The sequence below is a fragment of the Protomyctophum parallelum genome, assembly GCF_964188405.1.
Source record: "Protomyctophum parallelum genome assembly, chromosome: 18".
In the NCBI taxonomy this organism is placed as follows: domain Eukaryota; kingdom Metazoa; phylum Chordata; class Actinopteri; order Myctophiformes; family Myctophidae; genus Protomyctophum; species Protomyctophum parallelum.
The window spans coordinates 25364975-25386709 of record NC_139716.1 but is presented as its reverse complement, the minus strand read 5'-3'; the positions used below and the strand labels follow the sequence as shown (position 1 = coordinate 25386709).

General features: G+C 42.4%; 2 protein-coding genes across 2 annotated transcripts; one reads left to right on the top strand and one right to left on the bottom strand.

Moving 5' to 3' along the window:
• Positions 1-63: 63 nt before the first annotated feature.
• pfdn2 (prefoldin subunit 2) lies at positions 64-4049 on the top strand. The gene is made up of 4 exons (XM_083788637.1): positions 64-248; positions 1890-1978; positions 2570-2693; positions 3370-4049. Exons 1-4 carry the CDS (start codon positions 159-161, stop codon positions 3550-3552), a joined length of 486 nt encoding a protein of 161 aa, XP_083644763.1. The 5' UTR covers positions 64-158; the 3' UTR covers positions 3553-4049.
• Positions 4050-5543: 1494 nt separating this feature from the next.
• Positions 5544-17829, bottom strand: mfap3l (microfibril associated protein 3 like). The gene is made up of 3 exons (XM_083789233.1): positions 17723-17829; positions 14824-15243; positions 5544-8455 (listed from the first exon to the last, which is right to left on the bottom strand). Exons 2-3 carry the CDS (start codon positions 15101-15103, stop codon positions 7398-7400), a joined length of 1338 nt encoding a protein of 445 aa, XP_083645359.1. The 5' UTR covers positions 15104-15243; positions 17723-17829; the 3' UTR covers positions 5544-7397.
• Positions 17830-21735: the final 3906 nt, after the last annotated feature.

Below are 21735 nucleotides of genomic sequence, written 5' to 3'. Positions count from 1 at the left end.
GAAGGGAAAAAAACAACAACAACCTGCTATTTCGGCAGGCATTTATTTTTGCATGATTTAATGTTAGGCGATGTCAACGGGCAGCTCGGGACTTCTTCTGTCTGCCTGCCAGGGTCCTTAGCCCCCCCACCACTAGTCTCCAGCAACACCCTTCCAAGATGGCAGCCAACAGCAGCAGCACGGTTAGCAAATCCAGCAACAATGGTGCCGGGAAACTGTCCGGACTCTCCGGAGCGTCCGCCGAGCAGGTACTGTCCCCTCCGTGGCCGTCTGCTCGCCTCATGGGTCAGCGTCGTTGCGTTTCGGCCGTTTCAGGGCGACCACAACGGTCGCCAATGAGAGGCTGGATTCCAGCTAGCCACAAAGCTAACTTAACGGTACCATCATGCTAACATCGTTGTGGTGGGGTGCAGGCAGGGTGCAGCCAGCCACCCACCCAGGCAGTCACAGACAGTGTGTGTGACCACCACACAGGACAGCAGTGAGCACTGCAGCCACCCCCATATTGGCGTCCCCAATTTTGGGCATGTCATCATGGGCGAAAAATTTGCCTTGGATGTACTTGATCGAGTCTGACTTTTACTTGATAGGAAAGTAAAAGTTACTCAGACTCGATAGTCTTTCTTGATCTAAACAAAGCTAGGCGAAAATGTAAATGACAAAAATAAATCAAAATTAGGTCATTGTTTAAAGGAATGTTTTAGTTGAACCATTATTATTATTAATTTTATTTCGATATATTTGAGTGTAAGGACTAGCTCTGGTCCATAGACTAGAGACTAATGCACTTTATGGACCAGAGTAGCCCTCCAAGCAGAACCCAATGGTACTGAAGTTTCTGACATTTTTGACGACAGACCATGGGGTCCTGTTCCAGCAGTATCCTGCCACCTGGTACGCGGACATAAACAACGTGTTTATGGCCTGTCTGCGCTCTTTGACGACATTTTTTCGTGTGAGGGCTTCTGAATATGTGAAGTATAAGTACCTATACATGCCGCTGCGAATATCTCCTGTGGCACGGAAGCCGTTAAGTATTTTTACTCTTTGTTTGACCGATTTGGTCGCTTTGATTCTTCTCTTCCTTCCTTGTTTATTGACACCTCATTGTACCGCCTATCTGGCTAGCTAGTGGCGCTATAGCTATGACAGAGCAGATCAGAGGCAGGGACGTAGCCGCACAAGCCAACCGCACACCGGGAGGCGGTACAATAAACGGTAAACAAACAAGAAGAAATAAAGCGACCAAATCGGTCAAACAAAAAAATACTTAACGCTTCCGCGCCACAGGAGATATTCGCAGCGGTTTGGTACTTATAGTTCACAAATTCAGAATAACTTAAACTAAAAAAGGCCGTCAAACGCCGCAGATACGATGTTAGTGAGCATATTTATGTCCGCGTTCCAAAATTCCCATACGAAAATATAGTTATGAACAGGGACCCTACAATAAAGCGACATCAACATTTCAGAAAAGCTTTATGGAGGGTTCCGAGAGGGGCCAGAGCTATGTAAGGACATGCTTGATTGACATTTTTAAATCTAGTTTGTCAGTAGTTGAATAACTGTTTGTTGGGGCTTGGGATGAGAATAATAATGACAACATTCAGTCAGTAATGATAATGCATAATGCAGTCACTTAGATACACGAATCCTCGTGTTCCTAATTTATTCTGGGCACGTTGTAATACGAACCTTCGGTGACAATAACAGATCTACAACTCACAGCGCATTGCATTAGATAGGCTATTTTTGCTGAAGAGATTTGGTGTAGAGCGTAAAAAGGAAGGGCCTGAGGGGGGCAAGTATAGACTCCTGCAGGGGACCCTGGTCGATGAAGTATGAAGGGTTTTTGTGTGTGTGTGTGTGTGTGTGTGTGTGTGTGTCAGGTCGTGGCATCATTCCAGAGGATGCGTCAGGAACAGCGTGGTATGGCCTCTAAAGCTGCAGAGTTTGAGATGGAAATCAACGAGCACAGGTTGGTGGGAGTAACCACACCGTCGCCCTCATCTCTGTCCCATCAAGCATGACCCCCTAGCATCCCTTTGCTGCACATGTCATAATAGTGCAACCCGGCGGGGAACATTCAGTGAAGAACTACAAGCACACAACGTATTGTGACAAGCACACAATTTGTGAGCTAGATATTTTCGGTGTAGAGCAGGGCTCCAGAGTCCAGACTAAGTGGGTTCCTACGTTCCGAGGACTATAAAATATCAATTTGGGACTTAAATTAATTTCAGCCAGGACGGTTTCGGGACTAGGGGAGTTTTAGCACTGAAAATGCACACCTGAGACTGGCAGTGCTTCATAAATGTTGCAGCGGCATCGGCAACACTTAAGTTTGAGTTTTGAGTTATTGCTTAATTATACCCATGCATTGATTCTAGACTAGCTCAACTCATGACAAATAATGCTTTGTCACCGTCATTCACCATAGTATGACGCTTTGAAATACTTGCCAGCTGATTTGCAAGTTATGATCCCCAGAAATCTGTGTAGAGTTGTAGACCTACTGCCTTCTTTTTCAGAACCACTTTCTTTCTGCAACTTTTTCCTATCGATCCAGTTTAGTAATTGACACCTTGAAAGACGTGGATTCATCTAGGAAGTGCTTTCGGCTGGTCGGGGGAGTTCTGGTAGAGCGAACAGTAAAAGAAGTGCTACCGGCATTGGAAAACAATAAAGAACAGGTAAAAAGTGTTCCAAAAATACAAGGTTATCCGTTTATCACTTGAAAGTAGGCATGTAGCGATTTATCAAATCGATCCAAACTGGTGACACTTTAAATTGATTTGGTAAATAATGTATTGCGATGCAAAAAAAAGAAGAAAGAAAATACAGGATCTTTGAGGCAGGATTTCAGAGAAGGGAAGATATAACCTCATTGTCAGCTCTGTAGCAGTGACCGGAAAACTGTGTTCTTCTGGATCAGACTAGTGAAGAAACATGGGGAAGGTTGCCGTATATTAGATTAGTCCATGCTCTTCCAAGACAGATTTTGTACAGTATTGTAATTTGTACAGTGACAACTAAAGTCTCTGTAATGTTTATGTTGTACGATTACTACAAAACAATCTAAAATAAAGGGATTTAAGATCATCAAAGCTGGGCTGTTGCCTGGGTCCTGCCTACTTCCGGTCCAGTACTTGTCCCTATTTGTTGTCCCCATTCTCAATAGAAGTCTATGTAGGAGAGCCGCCATTGGACTGGCCCCATGAAGTGGCCCCATTTTTGTAACTGTCTTACTCTATGGCTCTGGGCTAAGCCAGCCAGCACCTAGGGTAGTGTGATGTTCAGTCTGACTAATTGAGTCTCACTGATCTAACTAAAATGAATGAAAATCTCACTCTTTCCTTCTGTTCACAGATCTCAAAAATTATAGAGACCCTCAACACACAGATGCAGTCGAAAGGGAGGGAACTCACAGAGTACAGGGAACGCTACAACATCCGATTGGTGGGAGAAGGTGACAATGAGGCGCAGAGCCAATCAGCGAAGGACAGCGAAGGCGGCGGGTCTAAAGGCGGAGCAGGAGTTCTGGTGTCCTAGTTTGTGAAGAAACTAAAGCACTTTGTAGGAGCCCTATGATTTCTGTAATACATAAAAAAAACATGGACGAAACCACACAATCCAGATTCAAAAATGGAAATCTGACATGGAATTTTCTCTCTACGGAAAAATGACATCATTAAGCCTGAGTAACGTTATAAGATGAGGCTATTCTCTATAAGCAGAGCAGGACAGAGTTAATGTTGACGCCCTCCCACGCATGTCTGCACATCTGAATGTCTGTCATTCTTTCAGTGAAGCTGATCACTGCTTCTAAAGTTTTTTTTATATATATATATTATATATACATGTTTTGGCATAGATTTAGAATGACAAGATGGAAGTACTGCTAATTATTTACGTCTTAAAACTGTAATTTCATCTTATGCTCCTGCAGTTTTGCTGCGTACCCTAGGTGAAAGGATTACACGCATGACCGATCTAAAATAAAATATTTGCATTTTGAAAGAAGTGTGTGCAATATGATGTCTTGGTTTGTTTCACATTTATATCTGAGCAGAAATGCAGTTGTATAAAGTAACCAATTACATTTACTCAAGTACTATACTTAGTACAATTTATTAGGAACTTTTACTTTGGAGTATTTAAAAATGTCATTACTTTAGGTAATACTTTAGGCAATTTGAATGTTTAATTCTGGACTTTTACTTTTATTTCTACATTGCTGGATTGAAATCTAAGTTAAAAAATAATAATTACAAAACATAATTGTACACTTAGCCTACCCCCACTACAGTAGGAATTAAGGTTTTGTGCAGAGAACCATGCGACAGATCCGGGAAGGCATTCTTGATGGCAAAGGTTTCTCAACCCGGTGGCCCTTTTTTGGACATTACGCATACATTTTCAATAGTGGGTAACGTGAAACAGCCCCCTCCTAGGTAGACCACATGACAAGCCCTAAAAATTTCCAATTTAAATATTACAAAAAAAAAAGCATCTGCCACTTGAATTAAAGGGGACTTGATTGACATCAAAAAGGGCCGTCAGCTCAAACCCACAATGCAATACTTTGTTTTCAAGAGTGTTGCGCACAAACATCAGTAGCATTAGAAAGACAAAACCTACCAATTCCATTTCCCCCATTCCATTTCCAAGTGCGTTTTTCTTATGCAACGCCAGCACCGCAATTCAAAAGCCCCCTAAACTATTTTCAGCAATGGGATAATATTTTTGGGGGCGGGTAGATCTTGTCGAGCTGGTCATTTTGAAAGTAACTAGAGTAAAAAAAAGTGTGGGACTACATGTGGGCACCCCTGCTCTAGGCTATATCTGCTGTGTGGGACTACATGTGGGCACCCCTTATCTAGGCTATATCCGCTGTGGGACTACACGTGGGCACCCCTGATCTAGGCTATATCCGCTGCACAACATGCTTCCATAGAATGCACTTCCCATTGCAGTCAGAACTGCAGCATCACTCCCAATCTTCCGCCGTAGTCTGAAAACCCACCTTTTTAGACTCCATCATGGCCCATAGCACTTACCCTACCCCCTTAGATAGCATTTCTGTACTTAGATAGCATGTTATGTAGACGGCACTATAATTGCATTGTATATAGTCATAGCACGCCATAGTACATATGTACTGTATAGCATAGTAGTATATATATAGCTTATATGTATAGTCTCATAATATAGATATTCCACTGTTACTTTCTTAGCTTACGCATGTTTTATGATAAATGCTTTTGTGATGTATTCCCATGCTTTTGTTCCTGATTATTGTAAGTCGCTCTGGATTAAGAGCGTCTGCTAAATGCCTAAATTGTAAATTGTAAATTGAAGACATGCTGGCTTCTGTGGAATCCAAAAGACTAAAATCAGTCGTGGAAACTTTAGTCCATGATGGGCTATTTTTGCTATTTGTTTGCAGTATGTATATAGACTTATAGAGTGATAGTGATGTACAAGCAAGCACACTGATAATATGACATTCACACACACACACACACACACACACACAGTCATTTTTACGATTAACAGCAGTGGAAACCATGGTTACACAGCAGTTTGTTTTTATTCCACTACAAAAAGAGGCACCATGTAAAGCAGAACAATGTCCAGTTTCTCTCTCTCTCTATCTCTCTCCCCCTAACCCTGGTCCAGTGCTTACAGCGCTGTAAGCACTGGACCAGGGCTATCTCCCCCCCATGACAGACTGGACTGGTTAGCCAAGCAGAGGAAGAGGGAAAAAAAATATTAAGTCCTTAATAGTCTTTACGACTAGCGTGAAATACATCTCTCCCGACACATGCAGCAGAATGCATGGTATACTTACTGCCTCTGCAAAAGCAAGTAGATCAGGCTTTCAAGGGAATTATTAACACAGGAAACGTGAAAAATGAGGACATCATCAAGGAAGGAGATGTAGCCTTTTCAATTCACTTGACCATAACGACTGGTACATCCCCAAATTCACTTCTTTGTATTTTTTTTTACCAATCACTTGTAGAATCGAGCTGCGCTGGCAAATGATGGATGGTGGTTACCTGCCACAGTAGCTGCCTGGTACACAAAACAGCCACAGGTTAAATTTGACAGCGTTTGGTAGGCAACTGGTGTTCGTCTCCCAGCCTGGACGGGATGTAGAAAAGTACAGGGACATCTTTCATAGAGGAATATAATAACGTGGTCCAAAAGAACACAATAGGCTGAATAAGATAAGAAAATGAAATTAGCTGTGCATGGTTCGGAATTACACCACAATGGGTCACAATATAATAATAATACTCTCAAAATAAGTAAATGGTAAATAAATGTGAGCAACGGTGGCTAACATATGCCATAATAAAGGTGAAGGTTACTATCATCTGACCCAAATACATACATAGATTTACCTGGTTTGTTAAGATTTTTGTATATAGGTAGGTCATACAATCATGACATGATCATGGACCATCTACTTTCAAATCAGGCTTAATTTATTTTCCCCCCAGTCCAGCATGCATCTTTTTTTAAGGTATTAAGCAGATACTTTTACAATAAGAGCGGATGGGTTGGTAGTAACAGCAGTTGAATGGGAACTGTTGAGGGAACAACAAAGTGACGTGGCTTTCATTGTCCAGAAATGGAATAAAGACCAGGTTGAGGCAGATAACTGATTGTATAAACCAGGGGTTCTCAACCTGGACCCCTTGGGGGGGGGGGTGTCACAAAATTATTATTATTTTTGCAACTGAATGGCTGGAAAATGGACATTTAGAGTTTACATACAGTACACATAGTGCATGCATAAACCTTCCTTAATGATTATATCTGGTTTCAGTATTTATGATGCATTTTCTGTCTCTATTATAAGGTTATTGTAGCAGCCAATTTGTATTGGGGGTGGAGGGGGGCGGGGCGGTGGTCGGGAGACAAGGCCAAAGTATTTTCGGGGGTCCCCAGTCAAAAACGTTGAGAACCCCTGGTATAAACCCTAGGACTGTAAGAAACAAAACAAACACTAAACTGGCAAAAGTAGTAAAGGAAAAGTGTGAAGTAACTCACTAATAGTCTGTGTTATGTAAAATAGCAAAGGATAAAAGGGCCCATTTTACAATTCTTTGCGTTTTACATTAATATGATGGTGATTTCCCTCTTTCAACAGTACATTCAAAGATGAAAGTATGAGAACGGCAGATTTATTAGCTACTGTAACAGGAGACTGCTCCATTCAGAAAGAGTTTAATACCGGTTAAATTATATTTTTAAAGCATAATAAAGATTAGGTTCTTGACCGTTATTTTGTATTTTCCCCCGACAAAAGAAATGCATAGCAGGACGATTGACCGTCGTTCCAGGGTTGGTAGTCGTGATTGTAGTCTCGATTGTTTTGTTCGTTACACATGGCTCTCGTATATGACCTGGCAAGGGGGAAGTTTGTTGGTCGCCTCCGGCTCCTCTGGCTCCACCTGTTTGGAAGCTTGTCCTTCCTCTTGCTCCTCTTGCTCCTCCTCCTTCTCCTCCTCCTCCTTCTTCTCCTCCTCCTCCACCACCTTCTCCTCCTCCTCCTCCACCTTCTTCTCCTCCTCCTCCTCCTCCTCTTCTTCTTTCAGCATGGGTTCCTCCTGGAGATGGAGCGTGGCCATGGGTGGAGGGGAGGAAGGCCCAGCCTCTAGCTGAGATGGGGCATCAATGCCGCTGTACTCGCCGACGGCCAGCGGGAGGTGCACTGACACCTGGATGGCGATGTGCTGGGGCTGCTCGTGCAGCGACGAGTTATCCGAATCGGCCGCGGGCGACTCGCTGCGGTTCTCCCTCTCGCGCTGCTCCCTCTCCCTCTCCCTCTCCTGCAGGATCGTGAAGACGTCCCCGGCTCCCTGGATGCTGGCCATCCTGCCGATGCACGCCACCTCCAGGTGGCCCTCGGGGATGTGCCTCACGAAGGTGTGCCTCATCTCCTCCACGCCCACCACCTCCAGGATCTCTTCCATGAGCGTGCGGCAGTTCATGATGAGCGGCGGCAGCGGGATGCTGCGCGCCAGCTCCTCGATGTAGCGCGCAAACTCCATGGTCTTGAACTGCGTGACCTTGGCCAGCTCCAGCGTCTTGGCCGACGTAATGATGGGGATGCGCTTGGCGATCTCGAAGGCCTTCTGCAGCTTCTCGGCGCCCTCGGTGCGGAAGAAGTCTTGGATGGCCTTCTCCGTCTTCTTCAGGTGGCTGCTCATCATGCAGAGGCGCGTTATGTTGAGCGCCATGATGATGGTGAAGGTGATGAGGCACACCACCACGTAGTAGATGCCCATGTCGCCCTTCAGGAAGACCACGCGCAGCGTCACTGTGCAGTTGGAGCTGCCGTGCACGTTGGTGGCCATGCACGTGTACTTGCCGCGGTCGGCGAACTCGATGTCGGTGATGTTGAGCATGCCGTTCTCCAGCAGCCACCACTTGTCATCTGAGAAAAACACAGAGATGGAAGACATGAGTACCAGAACCTTTATCATTCACCTTTAAGTCTAGTCACCAGCCCAAATGAAAAACACAGAGATGGAAGACATGAGTACCAGAACATATTATCCATTCCCCTCTGAGAAAAACACAGAGATGGAAGACATGAGCACCAGAACCTTTATCATTCACATTTAAGTCTAGTCACCAGCCCAAATGAAAAACACAGAGATGGAAGACATGAGTACCAGAACCTTTATCATTCACCTTTAAGTCTAGTCACCAGCCCAAATGAAAAACACAGAGATGGAAGACATGAGCACCAGAACCTTTATCATTCACCTTTAAGTCTAGTCACCAGCCCAAATGAAAAACACAGAGATGGAAGACATGAGTACCAGAACATATTATTATTCACCTTTAAGTCTAGTCACCAGCCCAAATGAGTACCATTATCCATTCACCCTAGTCTTAAAATTACTTAAATTAGCCATGTCGATCAATGTGTCAAATTTGAACTTTGCAATCCACTAAAGATTTGTCATCTGCCTTTTAAAGAACTTCATTAATTCGGATTGGATTAATTCGCCAGCACTACCAAAGCAGTGATGTAAATAGGTTTTCAATGTAATGAGTCCCGGGATGCAGGGATGGTCTTTTAGATCAGTCCCAGGGACATTTTATGAGTCCCACTTCAATGACATTACTGTACATGCCGAGTACAGTAGTGCATCCTGTGGATGCAGAGGTCAGGTCATTGTTTTATTGCGTCCCTTAACTATAAAGCACCCTATTTTAATCTCTGCCAAAGTAAGCGTATGTGACTGCAGGGGAAACAGACCAATGTTAGTACGCTGCCATTTTTGTGTGTTCAGCTATTCTGATAAACCTGCTTACGCTGTGCTATTGCACACACGCGTCATAACTCTGTTTATTTATGGAATGTGACAACTTCATAGAAATGGATTATGTTTTTGCCTCACAGCTGTTACATGAAAAGGCCTGGAAGCCAAGGTGCAACGTATAATCCATTGAGTGGTTCTATTGAAGGGTGTCTCACCTAAAGTATGAGCTGAACCTGCCTGCTGATTCCGACAACTGTTAACTCTTAAATGTACACTTGTTGGAGATCTTTGAGATTAATGTTGTTGAACTATTAAGACCCGAGGATTCTAAAAATGTCGTAAAGGGTAGGCTATTTATTTCCATGGGGGAAAAATACATAGTCTTATATTCAGGCCAATAGGGTATTTGTCAGCGGGACCCCCAGAAGCAAAGATTTGATGCACACATTTTCGCTAAAAGAAATTAAAAAAAAAAAATTTAGCTCTTCCGCAACCTGTGAGAAGAAGAGAACACCCGACCCGGAATGAATGCCATCTAACAAAATCCATTACAGTTTAGTCTAAGATTAGGGTTTATGAAAATATTTCTCCCTCTGCTTTCTGTTCCCAGACAGCGTAGTTTTTTGTTAAAAACAAGCTATATTCATTCAACTGCCCCCATTTAGCGTCACCATTTGAGGACATTATAAGGACATGGGAGTTTTAAACAGAGGAACACAGAGCACAGTGACCTTGTTCATCCTTCCTGCAGCGTTTAATATTTAAACAGGTTAAGTGGCTCTGCAAGCACCAAGCAGTGGACTGTCTGTACGGGGAGGTCCACTGAACAAAAGAGGGAAAGTGTACCCAAATGTGTTGGCGAGGAATGGTGAGGTAAAATAGCCAACTGCCATATTACAACTACAAGACCACTTTGAGATACAATATACCGCTCTGATTATTCAGCAAACCTTCAATATTGTCGCTGTTTGGTGGAAACCTTGCATGTCCAAAACAGTTCCTTTTTTTAAATATTATTTTTTTACATTTTGAAATAGTGAAAACAGACGATCTAAAAGCTCACATTGGTTGTGACGCTCTGTGAGTTTGTACTGTAGATCTGCTATTTTCACTACTTTTGTGTAACACTTGTTACCCAAATTTCATAATATGTTAAACACAAAGCTTTCCTAAACAAAACTCACCAGAGACTAATTCCAAGAGGAATTAGTCACATGATGCACCACCAGACCAGAGTGTGTGTGCGTGCCATGGCAGGTTGACACTAGCACAGTTTGTACAGCTGTGTGCGGAGTGCAGACTGTCCACATTAGTGAGTGAACGTCTGCTTATTGTGGCCACGGCACAGATACACATTCCAAAATAAGCAAACAAAATGGCTCACTGTTCTGTCTAAACTAAAAGGTACTGGGCTATCCCTTTCAGGGCGACAAGGGCACCAGGAAATAATTCCCCATTCATTTTTCCCATAGACTTTTCTAAAAGTATTTATTTAAATACATTTAAGCAAATGAATATGTATATTGTCATGATTTGTCAACTCGGCTGTTGGCTTTGTCAGAGGCTTAAATAACTTTAAATAAATACTTTTAGAAACATCTATGTATGGGGAAAATCAGACCGGTCTAAAGTGAGTGGTGTAACAGGTACTCTAAGCATGTTGGTACCAAGCCCCCAGTGAAGCTCTCCAATGTCGAGGTGCTCGGCCCTAGTGGTAAGACTGCGAACTGCAGCCTGACCCATGGAGTTATGACGAGGAAACCCCGTGCATCTGGGCTTTAACATTGAGCGCTCGTTTGCACTTCCGGATTTTGGACACCAAATCGATTCTTCCGGGTGCTTCAAAACTTCCACTGAAATGATTAGCGGGGGGGGGGGGGCATCGCTCCGGTTCAGTCTCTATCCTTTTAATACTTTAATACTCTAAACATAGGGACATAGGCCCCATAGGGACATAGCTGTTCTTTGGAGTGAGTGGTTGTACCACTCAAAAATGAATGGGGAATTATTTCCTGGTGCCCTCGTCATTCTGAAAGGGGGCGGGACTGCGATGATCTATGCGGTTGTGTGCGGGTGTGAGCTGTGAGTAGGCGGTAGGTGCTTGCACCGTCAGTTAGTTATAATAATAACTGTGGAGCTTCTCTGGCTTGATGGCAGGTTTCAGCAGGCCAGATCAAACTGGCTCAGCTCACAGCCTGCAGGTATCACAACAAAGTAAAGCAAAAGATAATCTGTGGAAAACCTAGCAGATTTACACAGTGGGCTATGAATTAATATGGTTTTACAGTGGGTGGTTGCGGGGTACCAATTATTGATACCAGTATAAATGCTGCTTGAAAAGCAGTATGAGATGTATCTGTGTGTACAGTGTGCACGTCTGTAATCCACGTAATTTGAGAACTGTTCGCCCCACCGACTTCAAATTCGACGCACACGTTCCACACCCCCCACAGGGAGTGCAGTGCCCCGTGTCGAGTCGGTCGGACCCACGGTTGTCCAGACCAGAACCGCAAAACAAAAGGCCTCTGCCCAGGCCCCATATATGGACCTGGCCTGTTCTAATATCACAAATATGTTCTTGCATCGTTCCAAGTAGGCCAGTGACCAACGGGCACCGCTCTAGTTTATATAATGGAAGCCAGCGTCACAAAGACACAAACTGACGCCAGTTGCCTGCACCTTTTCAGGGCCACTACAACAAGCTACAAAATGAAGTTGAGCTGGCTTCTCCTTCAACTTTTTTCAGGGCTTAAAAATCACACAGTAAAGCGTCAATCATTATGTTTTTGTTTCACCTTCCACTCCCATTCCCTCTTTATAGTCATCATCAAGTCTTTATAGTTTCCTTTATATTTTTCTCTCTCTCGTTGCTGTGAGACAGCGAGTCTCATGCAACTCTGCAACAGTGGGGCTGGTCGTTCCGTAGCTTTTGTCGCTGCCAATTTTAACGCAGCAGCATAAGGCTTAACTGAAAGCTTGTTTTTTTAGGACGTGTGGTTAGGTATACTATACTGTTAAGTCATTCAACGAGTCAAGTTCCATAAAGCAAGAGTATTGGTACATTTTATTGCGTGCGTTATACAATTTCTCCAGTTACATAACCAGCCATAGCAGAACTCCAATGTTGTGTAAGCTGTTGTGTGAACCATCTTGGTTTGATGTTGAGTGAGCATCCTATCGTGATAAGGCTTGTCACAAATATTATAATCGCAATTATTTGAGATAATCACAATTATTTTGCATAATCGTCAAAATGTAAAAAGAAACGTAATAAATAGCAGATCTACAAGCTTACATGCTTGTAAGTTAGTAGATCAGCTATATCAGTTTATTTTTAAGTATAACAATAAATATTTCTTTGTATATTTCAGTTATTTGTCATAACTGCCCTGTGCAATTTATGATTACGAATCCTAAAAGGCAAACCAAAATTAAATGTACTGTATAGTATGTTCCACTGCTGTTCTATGCCAAAAACACAATTAAATCGTCAGTCACAATTATCGTCAACTTAAATCTTGTAATACTAACAGCCCTACTTGTTGTGATCAAATCATTTTCTTCCCCGGCTGGCACTCTGCACTGCATTGCGCTCGCCCACACCATTATTAACCTCGAGCCATAATCAACACGGTCAATGAAACCAAAGTACCACACTGCAGTCCTCATCACCACTAGAACATGACTAGCCCCTCCAGCTATAATCTCCTCACAGCGTGATAGAGAACAGATGGTGTTTGAAGACGACCCGTTGGAGCAGTGATAGCCTACTATGAGCACTACTACCACTAGACACATAATAAGCACTTAAGGATGTAAGGGCGAATTTAAGGGCAGATTCACACTATGGTCCTGGGTTCTCTCTCGGGACCACTAGGCAGATGTGGTTAGTGTGAATGCTGCGTAGCGGATCACCCAATCGTTCCCGGGAGTGGGACCACATGGAGGTATAGTCTCGGGACCGATTGAAGTAGAGATAGATAGATAGCTTTATTGTCATTCAGCAGATACATAAAATGCATAAGAACGAAATGTCGAAGTGTACTCGGATACAGATCGCTGCAACGTGAAAGCATTGAATACAGTTGAATGAAGTGTACCACTGTACACGGAAGTGCGGAAGGGTGCGGAAGAATCAAGGCCAATGTGAATCATGGTCAGCGGGGACCAAGCAATCGTATTCGGGAACAGTTTGAATCAAACTGACCCCAAGTCTAACTAAGTTTCGAATGTCGCCCTATTCGTTATCATTGGATGTTACACGTGTGATTGAATGTGTGACGTTTTGTTGGTTTATCTGCTGCTAGTTGTACCTGTATAACCTCTCAAGAAGAACAGATTCCGAGCTGTGCTACTGAATCTATCGGCAGGGCCATTCAGAACGTGTGTACATTGGGGATTAGTGTAATGAAAAAATAAGCGCCCCGCCGGAAGAGGAGGGCTGAGGGCGGACCAAACAGGCCCACATATTTCTTCTTCTTTTTTTGTCAAATAGGTTTTGTGAACAGGTTATAAATTGCTACACAAACATTATGATATGTACATTTTCTTTTATAGAAAACAAAGAAAGATGAAAAAACAAAAATGACCAAAAAAAAGGAAGAAAACACTCAATCCCTCCCAGCCATACTGCTCAGTGACACAGCATACTATAGAATACAATTAGTAAGGTGAAATGCTCATGGAAAATGGTATAGTCAACCACATCAGTGGTATCCTGTCTATTAATTGTTTCTACTCAAATAACGGACGATTATCAAATTGTCTCTCTTTGTTAGGCCAACATATTTCAAAGGAAATCTTTTTGATTATTCAGGCCAATATCATAGTCCACTTGCCAGAATGTGAACCCTGGCATTTTGAGTACCCTAAAGTTTTATGTCGAGTATGGGTCCCCAGCATTTAGAAACTGCCGGATTAACAACCTATATAAGACATACATTACCCACTGGCTATATACACATTTCGGCCATTTGAAAATAGCCAATCTACAATCTGTGTGTTAGTGTGTATGTGTCGCATTGTGAACTTGTAGATCTGCTATTTTCATAGTATATAGATTTGAAAACTTGTGGAATGGGACATTCTGCTTTGACTACTTTCCATTTTGGTGCTTTAAGTACACTTAGTTAACGATATGTTTGTTTTAATTCCAGACTTTCACTTGTAATTGTAACACAAACATTTAGTAGTTTTTCCACCACTGGTAGTGACAAGTAACCATGTTTTATTCTATTTCTAACTACTTTTGTGTGATATTTGTTACGCCCCCAAGTCTAGGGATGAAGTAATACAGACTGAAACATGGCTGGCCGAACACACTGTTGGATGATGATATTTCTGACTCATTACAGTGGGATGGCTTTTAGTCGTTAAAATGCTAGCAAATAGGGCAACATTCTGTTTTTGGATAGGTAGGTGTTAACTGTTAAATAATGGAGTCACAGAATGAGAGTCTAGCATTGTTGCTGCCTGGCTGTGACCCAGAGATACTTAGGTTTCAACTAAGTGACACAGAGAGGAGACTTACTCGTCTCGGTGTCCAACCGGGCTCCGTGGGAGTTGAACCACTGTATGTCCGGGTACGGGTCTCCGGTGACATTGCAATCAATCAGCGCCGAGTTCCCCTCCCGGGCGATGATCTGGCTTATTTTAGTGTACACCGCAGGGACAAATCCGCCATCTGCCACGACAGCGGCGGTGGCATTTTCCGTGCGGTTCCCATCCAAAGCCAGCGAGAAGGCCCCTGCGGTGTGAGTGGCAAGGAGGGACACGAGGATCCAAATGCAGCATTTTCCAGCCCTGTGCATTGTTCTCTCTGTCTGTCAGCGTGTTGTCACCCAAAGGGACCAGAGTTTGTCATTCCACTGACTACCTCTGGACAGTGCCGCTGCTGCTGCTGATGTAGGAAGGCAATTTGGTACTCAGCCGTGTGGATCGAATCATGTCACTGAAAAGGAAAAAAAACAATGTGCACGTTAATTGGCAAATAGCGATTGAATAATGAAGGTGGAATAAAGTCGTGCTTGGTAGGCCTACTTTAATAGTGCTGAGCAGAGTGTAGAGTAGCGACACGCTTTGATCTCGCCGCAAAGCGAGTGCCTATGGGCTATAGTTCCAAACATTGCTCCTATGGCTGGAACTATCCCATTGAGATAGAATGAGCACTTCCGCATTCCATTGTTTCAATGCGAGTCAACGCTACTCTCTTACTAGATTACTCTGGTGCTGAGCAGCTGATACGAGCTACGTCACCAGTGACCACTCGTTTATATCAGTGTTTTTTTTCCATATCAAGGCCCATTATTTATTCTGCATTTGAGCCACGGACCACCATTTGATGACATTTAGCCTCTCAGACCCAAAACTAAAGAATATTTTGTTATTGGATAAGAAGATAACAGGCAAGCGTCGATCAAAATAATTATTCTACATTCTGTAATTGTGTACACTTCATGTAAATGAGACCCTTACAATGCAGATTTGTAAGGGTTCATTTCATTTGGTTACCCAACTCTCAATCATTTAGTTGGGGACCACCTGGAAACCCCTCAAGGACCCACCAGTGGTCCAAACCACTCGATTATGTTTTTTGCATAGTATTGTGTATATTTGTCTGCCATTAATGTTTTAGATGGAAACAAGCCGAAAGGCTTTTCTGTTTTTATCCTTTTAGCAGACCTTGTATGTATTGTACTGTACACTTCATTCCCTGACATACACACACACACCACTAGTGCAGCATCGGAAGCCACATATATAATCGTAAATGTTATCGGGTCAATTTTATGGATATTCCATGGCATGAGATAATAGCCAGGCCTACGTTTTCATTCACATTTCATGCAGCTCCGACAACACCTCCTTTGTTTCGTCTCAAATGTCAATTGGGGTTCGGTTGCACATTTGCAATGCATTCCATGATATTGTAGTACACAACAACATTGCCTTTAAAACGTGTGCATATAGATTCCGTGTTATTAACATATAGCCTACATCTATTCTTTATTGTTCTTTGATCTGCATATGCAACAACAACAATTAACAGTTGTTGTTTGTAGTGAGAAAATAACGGAGTCAGTGGTGGGGATCCGTCTATCCTCTGGAACGGAGAACGGCACCCCTTCCTTCTTTCCTTCGTGGAAATGTGTTTAAAAAAAGAGAACACACGTTGTGACGAACCTGTCTAATTAAATACGCGGATAAATAAATACCGGTATAATATACTTTGTCTTAATTTTGCCCCATCCAGTTCGCAAACTACGGTCGGGCACCGTCCTAAAGTGAGACCAGACAATATGGAACAGTGTCTGTCATAATCGATCGGAGCTTTTCGACCATAACGGTGTCGGTGACATAGTGGTGTTGCACAGAAACCGGTGACACGTCAAATGTATCAGACTCCCCGATGCTATGGTGCAATTATCTTCACATTGCCGTACCGTAGCTGTCAAACTGGGTCAACATCCTAGACCAGTTAAGTTGTACTTGATCAACTTCCAGCCGGTGGTCCCCCAGCTAAATGATGGAGAGTTGGTAACCAAATGGACCCTTATTAGATCTTACACGGGTGACGGGTCCATTATGGTTTCATTTTACGCTCTCAAGAGCAGCGCAGCATCGCTGTGATGTCTGGGTATCTGCAATGCATTACAAGAAATCTCCACAATAGAACATAATAATAGAATAATTGTTATTTTCATTAACGTTTGGCCTGTTGTCTCTACAACAACATAAGTTTTAGGAGTTTTAGTTAAAAATAATCATCAAATGGTGGTCCGTGGCTCAAATGCCAAATAAATATGGTCCTCATAAATGTCCTAGTCGACCCGACACCACACAGCATCACGGTTAAATAGCCTAGTAGTAAACTGCCTACACATTCCACTGTTTGTAAAATGTAAGCTGATATAACACGTTACGATCGTCAGTGCTATCAAACCGTGTGAGTTTGACTGGTCTGTAAACTACAGTAACTCCAATAAACAAACAAAGCACAGATTGAGACCATTTTGGTTTGGATTCATCGTCGAAAAATAACCAAAATCTGCTTCGTCTACAACAGTCATCTATTCTATTCGACACATTTCGACGGGTCACCTACTACGGTGTAACAGTGGCCCGTTCCACGCAACCGTAAGCTTCATTCACAAACGTTTTACTTTATAATACACAACACTAACATGTATTTAAACCCCACAAATAACGACATAGTGAACCAACGACATGTCATTATATTAGTCATATTCAAATGCTGCATGATGAAGGAGGAGGGGGGGGGGAGCTAACGTTAGCCAGGTTAGCCTGACCTCGGATGACGTTTAATTTAAACTGTCCCTATTCATATATATCTGTGGTTGGGTCGTATAGCGGGGGGGACGCACACATAAACACACACCGTGTAAATAATAATAATACGTAATACTCACAAGAACGCGATTCTCCGTGTTCTTTACAAACGAACGGAACGTAAATCCATCAAAGATGTCGACCCGTTCCTTCTCCTACCCCCACTCACTGACTGACTGCACTAGTAGGCCTACTGAGTACTGACTGAGAGCGTCGACGTTGCATCCTTCACTGTGTCCGCTAGCTGTGTGTGTGTGTGTGTGTGTGTGTGTGTGTGTGTGTGTGTGTGTGTGTGTGTGTGTGTGTGCGTGTGCATGCGTGCGTGCGTGCGCCGGTTCTCAAAAGTGCATGGGGTCCAATTAAGTTACCCCTGCTTGCTATAATCAGTCGATTACTGATGTACACACTCTGAATCAGTGGTTCCCAAACTTCTGTTTATTTGAAGGACCCCACCAAAAACTCTGAGGCCCCTTTTCGATGGGGTGGGTGGCTGGAACCAGTTGGTTCGGATCATTTTTACACTGAAAATGAATTGGTTCAGAAGCCTAAAAGTTGGTTCGGAACTGAATTGGAACCAAAAGAAATGTCCGTCCGGACGGTTTCACCAAGCACCAAGGTTCTCAGAATCTAGAACGGAACCAGTTCTAGAAACAACGTTATTTTGGTGGAAAAGGGGCCTGCTGAGTGTACATAATGGAACCAAATGTACGGTCCGTAAATGACGGGTCCATTTGGTTCCATGTAGCCTACACTCTTGCAGTTACAGACATGTAAGATTGTGAGGGTCCATATTAATGCAATTGGAATAGTACTCTTAGCAATGCTTCACTCATCACACTGGTCATTAAACAGACTGGATTATTATTGATTGACCTTGGAGCCACAGCTAAAACCTGAAAGGGGCCTTTGCAAACAGTTAATAGCTGTGTCGATTACCCAGAGGGCCAGAACAGATAAGAACCTGCTTAGCTAGAGAAGAGCTTGTGCGCATGCGTGCACAAACTGCACATGTGCACTGATGCTGAATAGCATGCCATGGGGTGAAAGGTCAGGTCAGGAAGTTTCCAAGGACCCTTAAAAAAGTTATTTGGTGAATTATGGAAGTGTCCCAATATTGTTATGTTGTCTAGGGTCTCAAGTGGTGCATGGTTCTCAAGACTTATAGTTTCCACATCAACGACCCCCAAGTTAATATGTAATATGTATTTGGCCGTGTGGAAATCTGAAAATAGTTTGTGCCAGGGACCAGTATTATAGCCCCCATACAACATTTAGACCAAGATTCATGCTGTTAAAATGTTTCAAAATAGCATCGCGGCACATTGTGAGCTTGTTAGTTGTTGATCATCTATTTTCCTAATCACATAATAATGTACGTACAGTAGTGTTAAAACGTGGTTAAACTGATTTGTATGCTAACAAACTTATTTGGGGACCCCAGGAACCCCCTCAAGGACCCCTGCAATCCACTGGTCTAGGGCGGGGCCCTGAATTTGAAGGCACTCGATCCCCTGGCTGCATCTGTCCTATGAGGCTATGGTGATCAAAAGAGTACAGTCATCAGTTTCATTTTATAATAAAATAAATCAGACCCGTCTGAAGTGAGTGGTGCTGTAATGTCTATACTGTACTTGTGATGTACTGTTAGTGTTACTGTACTGTACTGTACTGTACTGTACTGTACTGTACAAGCCCTCCTCCCTGGCCTGTGTGTGTCTGTGTGTTAGGCTGTGCAACAGTGACACTTGGTGGTGAACAAATGCTATAACGCTATGTTCATGCTCGGACACAGCCAGGGACACAGCCACACACATAGCTGTCTATATAACACATTTAACTAAGTAACAGTAACTACAGTACATGACATAGTTATCCCCATGTTATTATTAGGGTGACCAGATCCAAAATGTTCATTTGAGGGACAGAAGTTGTCACTTGTGTGGGACAGGACCGGGTTAGCTTTAGCAACTTTATTACTATGGTGTCTCACATTTTGTTTTAAAATGCTAATTTTGTGGTATGGCCGACTTGGTACTGTAGTCTAGGGGGACTAACTATTAGGGCATTTGAACACTGATGCCTGCCAGGCAGTCACAAAGACAATGTGGGACAAACCCTCAATTTGTGGGACGCCTGAAAATGAGGGACTGTCCCATGCAAAAAGGTGGACTTCTGGACTTGTCACCCTAGCTATTATCCTTCATGGTTGATTGTTTCAGCTGTACACAAACACTCCCACTGAGACACATACTGTACATGCTGGCCTTGACTCTTGCCACATTTCGTCAAAATTAGGGCTGCAAATATGAATTGCTTTATTCATACTTTTTCTGATTAACTGAATAATCAAGACACCTTTTTTTAAATAATTTGTTTGAACATATCGACAAAGCGAAAATCGACAAGGCAAAAATAACTTTCGAATTGATTATTATTTTTATAACTGACTAAATCGATTATTACCAGTATTACTGTTGCAGCCCTATTGGAAATCAGTCTTTTATGTCTGTGTATTGACTCTACAGTGAACATTATCTTCACAAGTACTCAAGCCTAAAAATAATAATTTATAATCAGTGACAAAATAAATGTCCCTTTTAGATGCAAAACTTTTATTTTTTTCATACATGCAAAACTGTAAGTGTACTGTATGTTTGGGGAAACATACAGTAGCATGTTCATTGTCGCTCAGTGGTGGAAAAAGTAATGACATTTTATTTAAGTAAAAGTATCAATACCACAATGTAAAAATACTCAGTTACAAGTAAAAGTCTGGTATTTAAAATGTACATGAGTGAAAGTACAAAAGTATTGGCATCGAAATATACTTAAAAGCACCAAACGTTAAAAGTGCACAATCACATTATACAGAATGTCCCGTTTCACAAGTTATCATATGTCTAAAACATCATGTACTTACAGTATACACTACAATGTTTTTTCTCTTTCTTTTGCATCCTTCATACTGTAACAATTACAGTATTACATTCAGTACCAGTAACTGGATGTTTGCAGACATTTCAGTTGTAAACAAACATTTTCTTTTCGACAAAGTCAAAACATTTTTTTAGTTTTCTAGAAGGCTTAAATGTGCTGTTGTGGAAGTGACATTTGTTGGGGGGTTTAATAAATAAAAAAGGTAAAGTTCCATATTCCTATAGCGTTCACTGCAGTATGGTTTGTTCAATGACAGGCTTCGATCTCCCTGTCTCTTACTCTCTTCAGTAAACATAAAATCACAACAGTGTGAAGTGAGCGGCGATCTTATCATCGTACATCATACATCATCTCATTCTGCCCAATCAGAATTTGCGTTTGCGTTTGTTTCAAAATTGTCCATTCATTGTCAATGGCATTTAATGTTTGTGTTGGGACAACGTTTGGGTTACACACACCAAAAGCTGGACATAGGAGGGGCTATTGGCCCTCAAAAATACATTTCCAGGTGGGCTACAAATGTCATATATCTCTAATCAGTGAGAACGCCAGACAGAGCATTTATCAGCTTGTGTTCCAGTTTAAAATTCTGTCTGTTTATTTGTTTAATCACTTCCAATTTCCAGCTGTTTAACCTGTATATGTTCTGTTTACTGACAAGCTGGAGAGATGGGGAGACACCTGATATGAACAAACACTCCATAATAATGGTTGCTATGGGAATATAGGAATACCGGATAACTCACCCCTTTACCATGTATAAGAATAGATGTAACTATAATATAGTTACATCTATTCTTATACATGGTAAAGGGTGAGTTATCCGGTATTCCTACAGTATATTCCTATATTCAAACAATGGATACATTCATTCTGTATGGTTCTCGACAGGACAAAAGTAATCTACTGTTGATGAGAATTCTATACCACTGGACAGTATTTGTCACTCTTGACTTCTTGAGAGCGTAAAATGGAAACCACGAGAGCATAAATTGGAAACCATAAGAGCGTAAAATGGAAACCAAATGGACCCTTACTGGTCCATTTGGTTTCATTTTACAACATCTGTTGTAAAATGTAAGTTAATTTACAAGAAGTATACACAATTAGAGAATGTAGAAGAATTGTTAGTTTGCTCAACGTTGGAAAAGGGGTG